Genomic DNA, 20,362 nt, shown 5'->3' on the forward strand with positions numbered 1-20,362 from the left:
CATGGAATTTGAACTTGAATAGACATTCAATGAAAATCAATGAGGGAAGTGACAAAAAGAATTTGAACTAGTTTGCCTATTATTCCAGGAATAGGAAAGCCTAAAGGGAATAGGTAACAGAAAATGATTTCTTTATTAAGGGGAATTTTTCACCACAATTCTGAATGAGCACAAAAGGGGAGGAATTACATGGGGTTGTTGTTGCAGTAAATACACCTCCTCACAAGTCACAAAGATATGCATTAAACCAGTCATGTTGATGCCAGTGTACACACCCTAGAATATCCAGTAGTTCATCTAAAAAGACCAATGTGGCAAGAAAAGTCTGTTCATAAATTTCAATAATGAAAAACCAAGTCTACCCAGAAAATTTAGATTTCTTTACACAAACTACATGTCTTCATAGTGGTAATGTGCAGTGGCTCTTATAAAGGAGATCAGGGATTAAACCTCAATGGTTAAGTTTCACATTTTTCCTTAATATGCAGTAACAATTTGTATAGTATTTTATTAACTATTTGCATACTATATATGCATAAGCGCTCTTAGCACGGTGGTAAACTTTACCAACCCCTACAACAAATCGTGGGTTCCAAACCTGGCCCTAACTTTTACTTTTAAAACACCATATTTATATAAAAACATTTTAAAAAAACATCACTGTGGGGTTCAATCTTAACCCCTGGAGACAACAATGACGACTGTATCATGTGGCCATGGAACTTTTATTGTAAGAAAAAAGGACACTTTTACATCAAGTTCTAGATTCGTCCTGAAAACAATAGAATAACCTGAGACATGCGATCTACATGCCGGTTGAATATCTACATGTGTCTAAGTGCTGACGTGTGTCGATGCACGACACAATAGAAAAACATGGAGTACTTGCATAATACAGGTTGATAGATGAACCAATTCTTGGCTTAAACAAGAGAATTTGAAACAAATAATATAAATTTGATAAAGTAAAGGTCCCCAAATATATAAGCGTTACTCCATAGAACTAAGCAAGAATATTTCACAATTTACAGATGAATTGGGATATTTTACTCAGTTATTTAAGTACATATTTGTACTTTTCATCTACTTTTGACTATACCATATATTTTATATACATTATGTTTTGTTTAACGATTCATAAATTATGTGCACAGAATTAACTCAAAACAACTAAAATCTATGCCACCAAGTAATGTGGCAAGCAAGTTGAGCCTGTACCACATGGCAAGGATTATTGTTGAAAGCAATACTGCCACAAAACACTTCTAATGCTCCAAAACGAAGCAACTAAGCATAGTAAAATATGGTAATGGACACCATTGTCTTCAAAACCAAATGAAGGCCATAAGATAATATTGATGCTAACGTAGCTTAGGGGAAAATAATAAACTTTGCCCAAATCATAGAGACGTAGGCAAGTCACAAAGTGGCCGAAGTAGAAAACAAACACAAGAATGTTTTCGTTAGCTATTGTAATAGATTAGACCAAATGAAGAGTGTAGTTATTGGCTTCCTTAGGTAACTGCGGACCACTGGTCCAGTATTTAAATGCATTTAATCATCACATCGCAAAGCTCCCATCACTATTAATTCATCTGAGATGAGGAGCAGTGTAGAAGAAAAGAAGTCAAAAACTTATCCCCATTTTTTTCTTTTTTTTTTTGGGGAAGTGGGGTTGAACAAAAACATAAATATTTGGTCAACTAAACCAAAAACAAAATTACATCAAGATAAAGAATACCTACCAATACAAACAATATTTTAGGCATTTTAAAGTGATCAAGAAAGAGGAAAGCTCCAAGAAAAGCCTAGGGCCTATGAGAAAAGAGACCCACAAGACCTTCTAGAAAGCACAAACAAGTGTTTGGGTTGAGAATGAATAAATCCAAGAAGGTTTCTAATATAGTTGTTGGGAACGTAAGCGGGGGAACAAGAAATACTAAAAGATCCCTATGGTTGGGAACGTTGTCCATACAATGCAGTGATGCACATGTTAGGGATCTTGATCCTGATCTTTTGGGATCATGATCCCAACTTTCTTGGGATCTTACTACCAACCTTAAAAGTGTAGGATAATCTAGGATTATGTATACTCTTTGAAGTAAGGATCTTATTACTGATAGTGAGCAAGCAATGTAACAATATTAAAAATATAGTTGTGTTGCTAGCTGGTTATAAACAAAGAAAATCTTGAATTTGGTTGTTGTCTTGGTCAATAAGGTTGGGATTGAGATCTCTAACCGCAGGACTCGGGATCCCAAAATTCAAAATCCAAGATCCCTGAGAGATCCGTTCCAGGAGCGACAGAATCGAGATCCTAGACGGGATCGCCTACCAAAGTAGGAGATCCCATTAACTATCGTATCTAATAGTTTGCAGAGATTACATGACTTTCAGGATGAAGAAGGGATGACAAGTACACCAGTATGAAGGTGAGACTACATTCTAGTTTTTTCGGTTGGATCTTCTTGGATTTGAGTTTTCATCAGAGATTCAGTAGTGTATGATGCCAAGGAGAGTAACACAGAGGCCTACTTTTGAGGTTCTTTAGGCTTATCTTGGTCAGAGCAGTTTATTGGAGGGATCACTGGTGTAGTGTTTTTTTTCAATGTATTGGAAGATATTTTCAGCATACACATGGTGTGCAGGGATCACTGGTGTAGTGTTGTTTTTTAATGCATTGGAAGATATTTTCAGCATGCACATGGTGTGTTATATTTTAGGTTAAGATCTGAAGTAGAAAATCTTTATTTCTTCGTAGAAATTTATACTTTGCTGAGCCCATGTGCATAGTTTGCGAAGCTTTGATGATCACCATCTTCAATGCCAATTTCAACATGATACATGTATGTCTCCATATTAAATGGCACTTCTTTGTCAGGTGACAAAGAATAAGTGACTAGATTTCAGGCAGAATTTAAATAAACTTCATGGAAAAACAAGTTGTTTTATATGAGTGTTTCTGTAGATTGTGTACACTTTTTCAGTTACCACCCTTACAAACATTATATATCGCATCCTTGGTTGGCATCATGTTTGTGACCACATGGCAATGTACCATTTAAGTTATCCATCACATTTGCTCAGAAGCAAATGCTGCTATACCTTCTATAAGCCCAATCGAGGAAACAATTGGACATGAAGTTCCGAGAAGAACACTTTTCTTGCACCACTGTATAATGCAGATAGTTTGTAGGTTGTCTAAACTTTGCATCGGGCTTCCAAACATTCAACAACACCAAAACACTGAGAATGCATATATCCAGCTAAGTAATGACAGCCAGCTGAAAAACAAGAACATCACATACAGCATATACACAATCCATGGCCATTCAATACATTTCTGAAGGAGAATTTAAATCTTAATCAAAATGGAGCAGTTTGTGAAGTTCATAATAAATATTGATGGAGAAGCCTCACTGCACCGAGAACAGAAGGGTCAATTAGGGTCAAAATGGACCTAGCAAGGAGCTAAACACAATAAAGTCAGCAGTTACATGTATGAAGGAAATGGCTTAGAACCATTAACATAAGGAATGATCCTGCAGCTGAGTAATGTTAATTGGTCTAATCTGGCATAACAGTTCAGACTCACCAGTATGAAAGTAGCAGTCATTTGATCCATCAAAGAGAGCTAAACCAACCATCTCATCAGGCGCTGCATATGAATGAACAATGTCCAAAAAAACCAGCAATCCCAGACCTTTCCAAGGAAAAAATGGAATACAAAGTTAAGTCCATATCTAGGTTCATGGAAATATTCAAACTACTCTAACCATATAGCAATCAAGCATTAAACAAGTATATCCATAGAAAAATAGAACTTGAAAAAAAGGAAATTTAATGTATTCTTTTTTAAACAAGGAATTAATATACCGTCACAAGCAAAATCAGAAAATGAAGGATGTTAGTAGAACATGGGCACTGAATGAAAAATGGGAAAAGGCAACATGGTGAGCGATTTCTTTATCTTTTATATGTTTTATTCAACATTTTGCATTTGATAAATCGGTCCAAGGCATCTGAAGAGGTCCTAGAAGGCTTTGATCATAAGTTCAGGTCAACTGCACTCCATCAAATTAAGGCCGAATAAAATACTGGCACCACTCAGATCCATGAAATTGTTCAAAGTTCATAAGGAAATGTTATTCTGATTGTATCTATAAGACATCAAATGCAATGCAATCTGAAAAGACATCAAATTCAAAAGTGATATCAAGAGTAGGAACTCAAAATATGAACCATGTGCTTGGTCCACCAAATGCTTGAAATCTTCAGGAGTTCCAAATCGACTGCTGACGGCAAACATGTTGGTGACCTGCATTCCAAAAAGCAGAAAAGTAAATAGCATAATATAAAAGGACAAGAAATTTAAATCAAAATTTACAAAATTAGAGGTAAGAAAATAGGACCAGTTACACAGTCAAAAGCCTTCCACCGTATAATCACTTAGTTGATCACTGTGTCAAAAGCAATGACATAAATCTCACTCCAACCCATACTTGTTGGAGGTGGAAGCGGGATCGGATCGAGGACCACTGAATCGCTATAGGGTGGAAGTTACCTGAAGTTAGGATTGACGTCTGTAAAATTAATAAGTTAAAAAGCTAAATCCTAGGATACCTTGGGAGTGAGATCCCATGTCACTACGATCGAAGTTTTGACTTGGAGAGATCTCGATCTAAGCTTCATTGTACATAAAACGAGATCAATTAATGGTATATAATAACATTAGGATCAAGCCAATGCCGACTAGATCCATTATCGTACACCTTAGCTTATTACCAGTACCATATTTTTTTTTGAAAAAGTTAACCTTATTATTACCTGTACCATAGTTATAATACTTCAATTGTATTATACAATTTAATAATATCATAAATTGGCTTAATATGATATTTAACTATAGTCGTTTAACACCACAATTCAAGCATACCATGATGAGGTATGTGTCATAATTTAACATATTCTAATGAAATAAATCTATAATACCAAGGAGAGGAGCAGTAGTTCAATTAATAATATAGCTCCTCTCCTTGAAGGGATCCTACCAGCATGTAGATTGAGATCCCATTTTATAGGGAGCGAGATCCGTATTTCTCTAAACCAAGCTCCCTCTAAGATCTTATGGAGGAGCCTCAAGATCGAGTTCTTGAGGTGGGACCATGGCTTTACCCCAAGATTACTACAACTATGCTCCAACCATAAAAGGAGGTCGGAGCACTATGGGTTATGTTTAGACAACAACGATTACAAATGTTTGGTTCAAAACTATAAATGGTTATCACGGGTTATGTTCAGGCCAGTTATGATGATGATGACAGTGATGAGGACAGGGAGGGATGTCAAGAGGTAGAACAATCCATTATTAGGGGGAGGAAAAGGGAGTTGTAATTGCTTCTGGGAGTTCGGTCTCTAAGAAGCCTTAGATTAGAGGCCCTATGGATTGTTTTTTGCCCCGCCTGACCTTGAGGTTGCAGGAGAGAAAACAAAGAAGCAAACCACCATTGAAAATAGAATCAAGAAGGAAGAGGGAGATAAAGCTGTTTTTTTTGTTGCTACATGGTTTTATGAGGCGAGCATTCCTTTCAATACCGCTCGCCTAAGCAGCTTCTACGCAATTGGCCAATTTAGGCCAGGGATGAAACCCCCAACCCCATATAAGCTTCCAGAGCCTATTTTGAAAAAAGAGATGAGTGTCACAAAGGATGTTGTTGAAGTTCAGAAGGATGCATGGGCTCAGTTTGGAGTTTCTATTATGATTGATGCTTGGAGTGATAAGAAGTGAAGAAGTCAGATGAATTTGCTAGTGAATTATCCTTTAAGGACTGTTTTTTTTAGATCTATTGATGCCCTTGATCATATCCATGATGCCCATTACATATTCCAAATTATACATAAGGGAATCAAAGAGGTTGGGGAGCAACTTGTTATACAGTTGTCATAGATAATACTGCACTTAATGTTGCAGCTGCTAATTTGTGGCTCATAGCTTACCCTAGAATCTTTTGAATACCATGTACAGCACATTGTATAGACCTCATGCTGGAGGCTCTTGGTGGTTTAACCAAGTTATTAGGTGCAGTGAACAAGGCAAAGTCAGTTACGAATTTCATTTATAGCCACACTCTCACCCTTAGCATGATGCGTAGATTTACAAAGAAAAAAGAGATTGTGAGGCCTAAGGACACGAGATTTGTGACCTGGTACTTATTCCTAGATAGCATACATTCGATGAAAGTCCAGTTGAGGCAGATGTTGACCTCAGAAGACTGAAGAGCATACAAGTGGTCCAAGGATCAGGTTGGGAAGAAAGTGAGAGATATTATCTTTTCTAAGGCTTTTTGGAAAGGGGTGAGGGGTGCTCTTAAGGTATTTTTCCCTCTTGTCAAAGTCCTTCGCATGGTTGATAGTGACAAGGCTTCTATGGGCTACATATATGAGGCTATGGAGAAATGCAAGAAAGAGAGCCCAAAATTTAAATGATGATGAGAACCGTTATACGCCTGTTTGGGAGATTATTGATGAGAAGTGGGATAAGCAGCTACATCGGCCATTACATGCAACAGGTTATTATTTGAACCCAGCTTTTAATATGATAGGGATATACACTACAAATAACACAATTATGACTAGATTTAATAATTGTGTAGATGTGCTAGTCCCTGATCCAAATATCCAAGACAGTATATGTGCTGATGAGCTGATATATTACAAGTGCGCATTAAAGTCTTTTGGGAGTTCAATAGTGATGGAGGCAAAGGACCAAAATTGATCCAAGTAATAATATTCTTAAGTTCATCAAGTTCAACAGTTCAAGTAATCAAGTTTTATTTCTATAATTCTATTATTTATTTATGATTTTATTCTATATCTTTGTAGCCAATTGGTGGAGCCAACATGAGTATAGTGCTCCAAATTGACAAAAGTTGGCCATTCGAATCTTAAACCTAACCACTACTTTGTCTGGTTGTGAGTAGAATTTGAGTACTTTGAAGGGGTAAGGGTAATTTGTATTAGTAATTTAGTACTTAGTAGTTATTAGTTTTGACTATTTTGTAGCATTACTATTATATATTTAATTATTTATATTAATTAGTTTCATTTGATTTTATTAGATTCATACAGAGAAAAGGAACAAACTTGAATCTGCTCAATGACCAAGTCTATGTCAAGTATAATCAATTCATGAAGGACAGGTTTGCTAAGAGAGATAAGAAAGACCCCCTCAGATCAAAAAATATGGACAATGCTATGGAGTGGTTGGTTGATGATGATCAGGTCGAGGGCATGAAGGATTGACATGGGACATGGTCATGGATGCTTCAGGGACATTTGCCGACCCTCCTAAGGCCACTAGATCTTCTGCATAGCGGACGAGGGTGGAGGAAGAGGAGGAAGCAGAGGCAGATTCAAAAAAGACAGCGAAGGAAGCAGAGGCAGATTCAAAAGTGACAAACGAGGACAACCATTATGTCGAGGAGGGAGATGATGACAATAATGATGGCAACGACTCCAATGAATATGATGCAAATGCAGTAGACCCTACTCTTTTTTATAATGAATGATGAATGAACTTTGAGCATTGATCGAAGATTCTTTTGAGTCTTCAAGTATTTCTTTCATTTTTATTTTCCTCCTCTTGGTTATGTATTGTGGATAGTGAATTTCTGGTTGGTAACTTTGGTAATTTGATTGGTAAATTTTAAGTTTTAACTATGTGTGGAATGTAGATTGTGGTGGAGTGTGGACTATGGATTATCAATCAGACTATGAATAATTCATAATTCATAATTGGATATGGACCTATGGTTATGGTATACTCTGGAATTTTGATGTGCCCTAAATCCCTAATTCTTATATTTTATACAGTTATACTTATACTGTTAGAGACTATAATAAAGACACTGTTTTTCTATTGGGCCTCCACCTAAGCACTGGGCGGCCTGGACCCCCCAGGCCGCCAAAACCCCCAAGGCCGCCTAGGACCTGCCTGGAGCTTTTTGAAACACTGATACCAATAACACAGGGTTGTCAAAGCAATGCAACAGAATCACAGTAACAATGATTAAGAATTTATCAGTGCTAATCATTCCAATTACGGCAAGGAAAATATTTAACCAAAAGGTATGAATAGTGGGTTCACTTGATCAAAGGGTGGTTATTGAGACATATGGCTAGACTCTTCAAGGGTTTCCTCTAAGGGACCGTTTGGATACCAGAAAATATATTGTCCGTGAAATATATTACCGGCGTAATACATTACCTGTAAATGGATTGTTATTGTTTGGGTAGTATTTAGATGCAACTTGAGAAATACATTGTTATTGTTTGGCTATGTCTAGAAAAAATATAGGAAATGCATTACCAACATTTTACCAAAATGTGCCTATAAACTATATTTCTTTCTTTTTTGTCACAAAATTCTACTAAAATGCAGAATTATCATTTCTTTCTTTTTTGTCACAAAATTCCACTAAAATATGGAATTAAAATCATCATCACACCATTTCAAAAAGACTTCTAATAATAACATTATCACCATTCCAAAAAGATTTTCTAATAATAACTTGTGCTATTTTACAGTGATCATGACCCAATTTCCTACTTATTTTACATGCCTTTGGCACTTGCATAGAATCACGTCTTCTAACATGACATTGGTTTCAAAATGATAAGTCATTGGAACAATATGATTGGAATAACATAATTTTATTATGACAATCTTTATTTTTATTTATTTTTTATAGAAGTCTTCAAATATCTCTCTATATAATTTCAAATAAATAATAAATTTATGATACAAAATTCAAAATCTCTATGGTATGAGTTAAAAAATGGGAAGAAGTTTGATTAGTAAACTAGAAGGTTCGGTAATTGCAGTATAAAATTTTGAGGTATTGGAGGAGACTAAAGAGGTATGTTATTTCAATTGAGATTTTAGTAACTTCTTATGAGGATTATGTTGTGTAAAATTTTTTATTATGATTGTGTTGTATAATTCATTATTGATTACTGATTTTTATTTTTACTATTTTTGTTTTTATATCACAGCTATGCTTTCACATGAGGGTACGAGCTTAAAAAGGGAAGGATCACCTATACTAGATATTATGAAGAGAGAGGGATTCCAAGAGAGTATATTTTTTAATCAGGAATAGCATAGGCAAAAACGCACGTGAAAGATTTCTCAAAATTACCAGTCACTCCCGTAATAGATTTTTCACCTATCACCGCGAGTAATGCATTTCCTGATTTTTTGGGAAATCTCGCTTAAACTCTTTCCATTTCCTTACTATTAAGTTCACCAAACAGTGGAAATGCCATATTCCTTGTAATCTATTGTCACGTAATAGATTTTCAGGTACCCAAACTGCCCCTAAACCACAATATCATAAATATATTGAAGATCAAAGTAGTGGCTGATGAAAGCAAAGAAGAAAAATTTTGAGATAGTCACCCCGACTAGCAACTTACATGCTCGGAGGAAGATGGAGTCTTCATACTTGGATTTCATACAGTTCTAAGAATGTCATATCTTACATAATGTCAATTTAACTGTTTTTACTGTAGAAAAGATTGCAATGGCATGATCCACATATAGTTTTATGTATGATGTTTATACCGACTCTTCTCATTCTTCTACATAAATTAGATAATTTGCCCCAAAGTAAAATTCTAAATGGGCCATGAAACTTCAATATTCTTCATAGGAATGCTATTCCCCCAATTCTGAGATGATCAAGCGATAGTGGACCTGTCGAATATCAGTGAAAACCACATTCATAATCCAAAAAAGTTCCTTCAAAACTAGAAATAGAAAAGATTCTTCCACCTATTGATAGATCTAAGAGACAAGATTGTGAAGATTAGGGCTTCCATGCATCAATGATCAGCTTTTCCTCAGATTGCGAAAAATGTAAGGTACAAAGTAAGACCCTTAGTTCAGTTACATTCGTGCCAAGTTGTTGCACATGGAGGTGCCTGTGACATATCCTCCATTTGCAATTTCTATAACCATAAGTTTGCATAGAGCATATAAGTGCAAACCAGAAATCTAGAACGCAATGAATCATAAGATGACACTAACTTAATGAAGTGGATGCTCCAGTGATTCGGAAAAAAAGGAGTTCTCATAGACCACGCTGGTTGGTGCTAATAGATCCTTAGAATGATCAACTTCTGGTCTAGGTTCACATGGCCATTCATTATACCAATGTTCAAAAACTTGGACTTGCATGCTGGGTGCCTGGGGCGAGTCCCCCCAACAAGCCCTTAATGAATTCACCGAGTCTGTAGGAGTTGGGCAAGCTGCACACCCAACCAAAAAATTGCAATTTAAAAAGGGGGGGAGGGGTGCAGGATGGGAGACAATAATAGTTACAAACAACAAGAAACCTCACATACACAACAAAAAATAATGGAAGTTGATTTTATTGGCATGGACTCGATAAAATTACATGATAACCAAGCATTGAAGGATTCTATAATTTTTAATTCTCTAATGCAAATTTAAATAACTCCCATGAATTTTGAAGATCTCAACTCATATTTAAAAATAAAGACAAAAGAATAAAAAATGACCTCCATATACATGTAAAAATATCTCCATGTACATGTAAATAAAAAAAAAATTGAATCTTATGTTTAAGAGAATGCCAAAAAAAAAAAATACAAGATTAACTAAAATATAATTAAACCTAGTGATATTTGTCAAATCATTTAAATGAATTCAAATTGAAAAGAAAACCAATTTCTCTTAACCAAAGTGTTGAAGCCAATCCTCTCCTGTTTGGACCTGGTGTAAATTGATGCAACAAATCTTTGTGAAAAGGAACTCAAATACACCAAAACCAAAACTTCAAAACTAGTTTTGCGAGTTTGGATCTAGTTGATCCAAGCTCTTGAAACTTTTAGCCAAATAGTATTTTGGTATAAAATTCTCATAAATCTGAAATTCTGGGTGCTTATTTTGTGGAAACTAAACCTTGGATTCGACGAACAACACAAAAATCAGTTATAGGGAAGAAATTTAAGAGTGGACAAGTTAGTGTAGCCAAAATTTCACAAGATATCAACTTAGCCAAACCCTAGTTACAAAAACTAAATCTCATAAATTGGAGAACAATATTTTTATTCCCAAATCTGATGTTGGACAGAATTTTCATAGCCAACCGAGGTCAAAATGGTGAAAACCTGGAAGAAATGGGGGTCAGATTTCCACCCACCTCCCTCCCTCCCCCCTATTTGAACTGAAATATTACCGTACCCAATAAGTTTGTAAGGATTCGCCCATTACCTATGAGCTCACCCAAGTTCCCACAGTAACTCGAGAGAGCTGATCTACAGGAAACTCCTTACGAGTTTGGGGTGGTTTTTGGGCACAGTAGGCAGCCAATCCAAGCAACTCGGGCAAGTCTGAGTCACATTAGTCGAGTTTTTGGAAAATTCATTAAGCAAATGATTCTTCCCAGTCTATCGAAAGTTGACCAAGTTTTTACAAGCCCTACCTGCATGTAGCTCATCCACTAGGTCATTTTGTTAGCATAATAGCATACATAGATCGCATTATTATTTATTGCAGATATCAGGGGTTGCAGATATGGTTTTTTCCACTTTGGGGTTATTTTAATCGACCTTTCTCACTAGGGACTGTCTACAAAGAGACCATTTATCTTTTATACATGGAGGTGACAATCATTCCCACTCATTAGATGTGAAATTGGATGGCTTGAGGTGAGCACAAAGTCCAAGAAAAAAAAATTTGGAACTTTGTGTCAATTCAATGACACTCTTACAACCACCCATTTTGAAATTTAAGAGACAAGAATAATTGTGACCTCCATGTACAAAAGATAAATGGTCTCTTTGTAGACCTTCTCATTATCCAACTGTATCCAACTTGAGTATTTTGACCAAATTTAGAGCATAGTTTATGCAGTTGTTGCTCAGATTTCTGCATAAACATTCGCATATCTAGGTGTCATTTTGCAAACCCCACAGGTGTCACAAATGTAGAATCAAAATCTTACAAACCCTTCCCATGGAAAGTTAATGATTTCAGCCCTTCCCCTTCAATCCTTGGTCGCCCAAGGAGGTCCCCCAGACTTTCCTCCTCCCCAGCTTTACCGGTCCCAAATGAAGCTACTCATTGCAATATTAGAGGTCTTGGTCAAGACTCTAAGAAAGATGCAGTCAAAGCCTATACCCTAAAATACTCCCCAACTATCCTAGCCCTTCTTGAAACCAAACAACTTGAACCTGACCTTAAGCTTGTTCATCGCGTCTGGTGAGGAGACCTTGCCAGTGGGTCTCTCGGCCGTCTGATGGAGCCTCAAGAGGTATACGGGTGATCTAGGACCCATTAAACCTTTCCCTCCTATCTCATTTCGTAGGGGACTTTTCAATTCTCCTACTCTCTAATATTTCAGATGGAACTCCCTGGCAATTTTCGGCTGTTTTTGGCCCCAATTCTAACAGCTTCAGACAAAGACTGTGGACTGAGTTGGATCACATAGCCTTCCTGCCACATCCCATTGGTGTGTGGGGGGAAATTTTAATGTCGTCCGCTGGTCCCACGAGAGGAACTCATCGTCATCTATCACCCAAGATATGAGGGATTTCTCAGATTTTATTAACCGAAATCAGATGATCGATATCCCTCTCCAAGGTTGCAATTACACTTGGTCCAACCACAGTTCTAACCCCACTCTCTCTAAACTTGATAGGTTCTTGATCTCTGCTAACTGGGAGGAATTTTTCCCTACTTCGCAATCTTTGCCCCTACCCCAACCTACTTCGGACCACTGTCCCATCCTTCTCGACACGAAAGCTATTATTAGGGGCCCTCTACCCTTTCGTTTCGAACCACACTGGCTTCTCAAGAAAGACCTCCCAACCCTTGTTAAATCCTGGTCGACTTCCTTTGATTCTCAGGTCTCGGGGAGAGCGGGATTTGTCCTTCAAAGGAAATTTCAGCTTCTCAAAGGAGCTCTCAAATCTTGGAGTAAAACCATCCCTAAGAATTTTGCGCAAATAAAGTCCTCTTTACTGGAGAGCATCAAGAACCTTGATGATATTGAAGAGACCAGACCCTTAAATGTTTCTGAACTAGATCTTAGGTCTAAGACAAAGATGGAGTACCTCGCAACCCTAAAAAATAAAGAAATCTTCTGGTTTCAGAGATCTAGAGTTACATGGTTGAAAGCAGGGGATCATAACACTGGCGTTTTTCATCGGATAGCAAATTGTCGACGTCGAGACAACGCTATCTCGACTATAAAAGTCAGCAATTCCTACCTTACCCATGCGGGTGATATTCAACAAGCCATCCTTCATTTCTTTCAAAACTTCTACTCAGCTCCCTCTGAACCCAGACCCAATTTCTCGACCTTAGACTTCCTTTCTCTCAATGATGACCAAGCAACCTGGCTAGAGCGACCTTTTTTTGAACCAGAGACTGTTAAAGCGGTCAAAGCTCTAGCAAGTGACAAGGCCCCTGGGCCTGATGGCTTCCCGATTGCTCCCTTCAAGGAGTATTGGGACGTAGTCAGTCAGGACTTTATCAAATTCTTCGAGGAATTCTTCCATAGGGGCATCATAAATAAAGCCATGAATGCCACTTTCCTTGCCTGGTGCCCAAAAAAGGAGTTGAGGAAATTAAAGACTTTCGGCCTATCAGTCTCCTCAACTCCTCCTACAAGATCCTGGCAAAGGTTTTAGCGTCTAGACTGCAACATGTTTTTGCCTTCTATCATTTCTCACTGTCAATCTGCCCATGTCAAAGGTAGACAAATTTTGGATGGGGCTCTGGTGGCCCATGAATGTGTTCATTCTAGACACATATCAAAACAACTATGCCTCATCTTTAAAATTGACTGGGAGAAGGCATACGACCATGTGGATTGGTCAATTTTGGATGCGACTATGGCCAGAATGGGCTTTGGGGAGAGATGGAGGAATTGGATGAGGGGTTGTTACTCGAACCCTCACTTTTCCATCCTCATTAATGGAGCCCTTGTAGGCTACTTCCCCTCATCTAGGGGTCTCAGGGAAGGATATCCCCTCTCTCCTTTCCTCTTCGATATAGCGGCTAAAGTTTTTAGCCGGTCCTTTGCTCGGGTCTACCAAGTTGGCGTTATCACAGGTTTTAAATCTAGTAGACAGGGGAGTCACTATCACTCACTTACAGTAGGTGGACGACACTTTCGTTTTTCTGGATGCTACAGCTAGTGACGTAAAAAACCTTAAGATTTTCCTTAGCTATTTCCAATCAGCTGCTGGTTCAAGATTAACATGGAAAAATCTCGCATGTTGGGGGTAGCTTTATCACTTGGCCAAATTGGGGATCTCATTTCAAACTAGGATTGTAAAGTCCAAAACTTGCCTACTGCCTACCTTGGCCTTCCCTTGGGTGTCAATAAACCTAGAAAGCAGCTTTGGTCCCCTGTGCTGGACAAGGTAGATCATAGATTGGCCGAGTGGAAGGGTAGATACCTTTCCTTTGCAGGAAGAACCACCTTGATAAAAACCACCTTAGCGAACTCCTCAATCTACCTCATGTCCCTTTACCAAATGCCTGCTCAGGTGGCAAATCGCTGAACCAACTCATGAGGAATTTCCTCTAGTCTGGGCAGGAAGACAAGAAGAGGTACCACTTGGTGGCCTAGAATAAGGTTTGCCAACCAAAAGAGCAGGGTGGTCTTTGGATAAAGGTACTGCACTAGCATAATGAAGCGTTACTTGGGAAATGGTGGTGGCGCTTAGCCACTCAGCCGAACGCCCTTTGGGCGCAGGTCTTAAAACACAAATACAAGACCCCACCTGAGAATTGACTCCCTGAAAGACTTCAAGCCCATAATACCTCAGGGGCATGGAAGTCACTCTTGACTGTCCTGTCTTCTTTTAAGAGACACATTAGGTCCCACCCAAGAGAAGGGACGAGAGTTAAATTTTGGCTTGATCCATGGTTAGGGACATCTCCCCTCCGTGAGGCCTTCCCAACTCTCTTCGCTCTTGCTCGAAACCAATAGTCCTCTATAGCACAAGAGTTTTGCATCCTGGGAGGCCGCAGAGTTTGGAATCCTTCCTTTAGAAGAAGCTTGAACGAGGTTGAGACTGTTGATTTCCAGCGACTTCTGAACTCTCTGCCCCCTCTCTATTTCTCTTCACAAGGAAATGATGAAATCATTTGGACCTTAACCCCCTCAGGTAACTTCTCAGTGGCTTCACTCTACAAAAACCTCTCCTTTCCCCCCCCATCCGAAAACTTTTCTAGATTTTGATCCACTATTGCACCACCCAAAGTTCAGGCCTTCAACTGGCTCGCATTCTCTAGTAAAGCCCTCACAGTTGACCAACTTCAAAGAAGAGGAGTGCCCATTCCGAATAGGTATGTCTTGTGTGATTGCGAGGAGGAAACAAATCCCCATTTGTTCTTGCTTTGTGCATTCTCATCAGACCTATGGGGCAAGGTTTTACAACTTTTTGGCATACAATGGGTTACCCCACCCTCGGTAACAGCCCTCATGTCCTCCAACCTTGAATCAAGCCGGCCAAAGGCTAGTAGAATCCTGTGGAAAGCAACCTTAGCTGCTACCACTGGGCTACTTTGGTTGGAAAGAAACTTCAGAATTTTCGACGGACAAAGCTTTCTATTTCGACCATCTTTCAAAAGGTTATCACCCTGGTGACCTTTTGGGCAGCCAACTTGAAGTTCTTTGCCGATATTCCTGGTTGAAATATCCTTCTTCACCAACCACCACGAGCAGCTAGGCCAAGTCTCTGGTTACCACCGAGCTAAGGTAGCATCAAGCTTAATTTTGATGGGCGCTGCTTGGGGAACCCCGGCCCAGCAGGGGTGGTGATGTTTTCCGAGACTTTGAAGGCAATATCCTCCTCACCTTCTCCGAATACCTCGTCTTCAGAGACTCTTAACTTTGCGGAAGCCTCAGCCCTCCTCATTGCCCTCAAAAAATTGGGCTCAAACTTGATAGTGGAGGGTGATTCCAAGAATGTCATCTCTTGGGCCGGTAGGACTTGTGATCCTCCTTGGTGCTTGTTACAAGTGTTTGACGAAGTTCAACAAATCTGCAAGGCTATGGACGCCTCAAGGCAGCATACCTGGCGGATGTCCAATGACTTCGCGGACCGGCTGGCAAAGGAGGGTGCTAGAAGACAAGACGAGGCAGCTCACACTGGTTCCACTTTCTTTTTTGCTTTAGACCAGTGAACCCCTTGTAATTTTGTGGGCCTTTTTTAGCTCTCATACTCATTGTACTACAGAAGGGAGGCATTGTTATAAGTCCTTTCCTTGTCTCTTCTTTTTGTATATCTTTTAGAGGGGGGAAAAGTCTTTACTGTACAGGGGGTTTTTGTCCTTTTTTAACCGGGTCCCGTCTAGTGGGTTCGCCCAGAGCTACAAAACTTTGTACTTCCCTTTCTCAGCAATACAAACGTTAACATTATCAAAAAAAAAAATCTTACAAACCCTTAGGCACTACAGCTCCTCTCAATCTTAGAAGACTACTTCTTGGCAAACTTCCACGTAGATCAAACATTATTGGAAAACTACAAATACATTGTTTTTTTAAAGAAATGCATTGTCTTTGAGAGAAATGCATTTTTTTGAAAACTATAAATGCATTATCTTTGAGTTTATTTACACAGGCCTGCAACAGCTTGGAATGGTTTGGCTAGGTATTGACGGTTCACTTGTTCCGAAATTGTGAAGATTTCTTTGATTCATGGCAATATAGACAGGACTCGTGTGAACCTTTTCTTTGGGTATGTGACAACAAGATAGAAGCTGCAATACCATTGAGCCAGTTTACTGCTTTACTTTATTAGACATGCATACCATCGTATGGCATTCGGATTCTAACTTCACAAAATATTTAACGTGATAATTTTCATGCTTGTGTTAAACATACCAATTTGAAATTCGTGCTTGGTTGTATGAGCCTAAACTACAACCATCCTATTTTAAAATTCCTCCCTATATTTCAAAATTTCTCAAGGCAACTTGGTCATATGAGCCTAAACTACGACCATTCTATTTTTAAAATCTCTCTATTTTTAAAATCTCCTTTTAGGCTCCTTGGTCATATGAGCCTAAACTACAACCATTTGATTTTTTTTCAAATTTCTCTCTATTTTCAAAATCTTCTTTCATGGTTCCTTGATCGAAAAAAGCCTAAACTATGACCACGCTATTTTTTAAAATTTCCCTCTATTTTCAAAATCTTCTTCTCTGCTCCTTAATCATAAGAGCCTCAACTGTGACTACCCCATAAAAACGAATCACAAAAATCTTCTTTTAGGCTACTTGGTCATATGAGCCTAAAATATGACCACCCTATTTCAAAAAATTTCTCATCTCTTTTCAAGAATCTATCAATTCATTTGTTGAATAGCAATTTGCCTCATGTCACTTCATCGTAAGAGTTTATAAATCGTTCTAAAGAATTGTTTGAAATTTTGAGGAAAAGAAATGAAACATACAAAAAGTTCATTTTTCATTTATAATTTAAAAATTTTAAACTTTCCAATAAAAGATATAGACTCCAGTTCTACTTCTGTTAAAGTTCCTACATTGTCCAAAAATATAAATTATTCCTGGGCATTTACAATGAGGAATTTATTGGGGTTCCAAACAAGATGGATACAATGATGGTTGACTAATCAACCAGATCCATAAGTTGATGGTTGACTAATCAACCAAATCCATATGGAGCCTAAACATTCAAAATAGAAGCCAGAAACTGAATTTCTTGCTATGAAATTCTCTCTCTCTCTCTCTCTCTCTCTCTCTCTCTCTCTCTCTCTCACAGGGCAGAAACTCACAAAATCAACTGATAGAAACACTTCGGAGAGGCAGAAATATCGTCAAGACCTGTTGTTCAGAGGACTCACCAAGATTTTCTATAAAATATAACACGATAAGAATAATCCAGTACAAGGAGAGTTAAGAATTCTAAGCTCATCATCTAATAATAAATCAAGAATCTTTTAGGATCAAGAAACTATTATGAGTTCAAGGGATGAAAGTTGGTGATTTAATTGAGTTTCAAAGGTACAACAAGCAAATAACAAGAAGTAGTGAAGTACCAAGACTGGAATTGGCTGCCCTCTTGCAGAACCACCTTTCAAACTGCCCCACCAAAGGTTTCTGCACACCCACTTGGAGCACAATTATTCCATTGTACTGCCCCTTTACTATACATTTGATCCAACTCTGACATAAGAGGTATGGTCTGTATCTGTAAGTGTTGACACCACATTATTTGGCAATATCATGGAGCTCTATGGTGCATTCCTTTCACCATAGAGATCTCTTTGCATAGCACACATCTGACAAGATGCTATTAAGGGAGTTTTGACAGCACTCTTTTAAATAATGAAATATGCAGTTTGGGAGTAATCAATAGGATGATATACAGAACCGTGACCCACTGAACAAGAAGTGGAAAGAAACAAAAACAATGTGAGTGTTGACTTCAAACCTTCCAAAATAATGCAAATAAATATTTTCTGATAAGCATAGAATGCATATAGAACATGAAGGCATTTGGAGCTTGCTTCAAACACTGATTAAAGGAGCACAGAACTAGATCATATAAAAAAGTGTAGTGATGCAATAAAAAAACACCAAATAAATTCACCTTATAACCAACAGAAGAATAGTCTTTGTGCTCCGGTATCCCAATTAGCTGAATTGCATTATAACCAGCAGTTTTAATGTGTGGAAGGACCTATAAAAGAGAACTATAGGTTATACACTGTAAAAAGAAGTAACAACCAAAACAAAACCAAAAAATGAGAAAAAGGAGCATGACAGAGGGAGAGAAGGGGAGGAGCATACCTTAGAGGAGAACTCAGCGAAAGAATTAACTTTGGGTTCAGAACCACTAATTCCTACATGGCACTCATATATACGAAGTGACGATGGCGTCTTGGGGCGCTCGTTTTTCCATACATACACATCCTCAGGAGGTGGCTCCCAATGTACAGCAAAAGCTTGTTTTCCATCAACGTCTGAAGATAAATAAATGAAAAGATTTACGTTCATCAACAGCAGACCTAACATTTTTATTAGAAGGGAGAATGCAAAAAAAGGTAGAAATTGTTTTCTGAGAGAAATAGAGGGTTCAGATGAAAGGGTAGTTATATTATAGAAGCCGTAGCCGTTTGCATTGCAGGACCTAGAACCAACTTCCATAGACAAAGGAATTGATGTAGAACCAAGGGGATGGCTAATGAAGCAGATCTAGGGTTTGGTGGACAAGGGTTGATGAAAGAAGATGATGGAGAAAGGAGGTGTAGGAGCTTCCTAGATTCAGAGATGGATGGAACTATGGAGGGAGAGAAAGGTATAATGATATAAATGTGGTGCAGGTTGTAGAGAGAGAGAGGATATCAGGGGTGTTGGCATCATGTTTAGAGGCTCATGAGGAGCTCTGCATATCAATTTCTGGAGCGACTGGGATTTCTGCAATGCAGAGGCACCCTTTCTTGACAGGTTTGAGGCTCTACATGGTTCCTTTTCAGCAGCTCTCGTAGTTAAGGGTGACTCTTAATGGCATTCTCTGGGTATCAAGAGAACCCCCATTGGTGATTGGGAGAACATAGAGGAACTTCTCTCCCTGAGTAGCTCCATTGGATAAACTTTTCCATGATCGAGAGGCATATTGTACTAGCCAAAGAGGAAGAAGACCAAAGCTCTTTATATATCCTTAACATACTGATAGCTCCATGACCTACATGCACCTCCCTCATCATCCTTACATAAGACTATCTCCCTCTCCCCAAGTGACATTTTTTGTTTTGTTTATTCTCAATTTGAATTGTATGTCTCTCTTTGTACGTACCCTAGAGGGTACAACTTAATCTACGCTTCCACAATCTATAGAACAGTTATTTTAAAATATAAAATAATTAAAATGGGAAAAAGGAAACTCAGCTTAAATTAAAGAAACCAAATCAATGTAGGGATCATCATAGAGTCTCCAGCCCCAAAATACAAGGAAACCAAACACCAATCCATGTTAGGAAATGTAATACTTATACCTCTCTCTTTCACAGGATCCCAAGAAATAAAATCCTAAAAAGGTCATTACTAAAAGACACGGCACATGCAATGCTTAGCGCTTGAGAAAAGAAATTAGCACTTGAGGAAGAATTAAGAGAGATTTACAAAAAAAAGGGTTTGAAGAAGTCAAGAGATGTAGAATAATACCTTGAAATACGATATTTATCCAATAGAAATAGTGATATATATGTCTACTTAATATATATTATATTCCCTCTCAAAAGAAAATTTTCTTGTCTTGTTTCTCTTTGTATCGAACCTTCCTAAAATTCA

General features: G+C 38.2%; 1 protein-coding gene across 14 annotated transcripts in view; it reads right to left on the reverse strand.

Annotated features, from left to right (window-relative positions):
- The window catches only part of EMB2729 (Alpha amylase family protein), a 108,916-nt gene that overhangs the window by 65,423 nt on the left and 23,131 nt on the right, over positions 1-20,362 (reverse strand). For 8 of the 14 annotated variants that reach the window (XM_020675045.2, XM_006856856.4, XM_088848733.1 and 5 more), the window contains 4 exons: positions 18,863-19,035; positions 18,663-18,752; positions 4,243-4,318; positions 3,596-3,703 (listed from right to left, as the gene is read on the reverse strand). In XM_020675045.2, the coding sequence (XP_020530704.1) occupies positions 3,596-3,703; positions 4,243-4,318; positions 18,663-18,752; positions 18,863-19,035 (447 nt within the window). Of the gene's footprint in view, positions 1-3,595; positions 3,704-4,242; positions 4,319-18,108; positions 18,261-18,662; positions 18,753-18,862; positions 19,036-20,362 lie in introns of those variants that run through there. The other 6 variants (XM_088848741.1, XM_088848743.1, XM_088848740.1 and 3 more) reach the window with 2 other exon arrangements.

Source organism: Amborella trichopoda, chromosome 10 (genome assembly GCF_054954075.1).
Source record: "Amborella trichopoda isolate Santa Cruz 75 chromosome 10, AtrichopodaSantaCruz75HAP2 v2.0, whole genome shotgun sequence".
In the NCBI taxonomy this organism is placed as follows: Eukaryota; Viridiplantae; Streptophyta; class Magnoliopsida; order Amborellales; family Amborellaceae; genus Amborella; species Amborella trichopoda.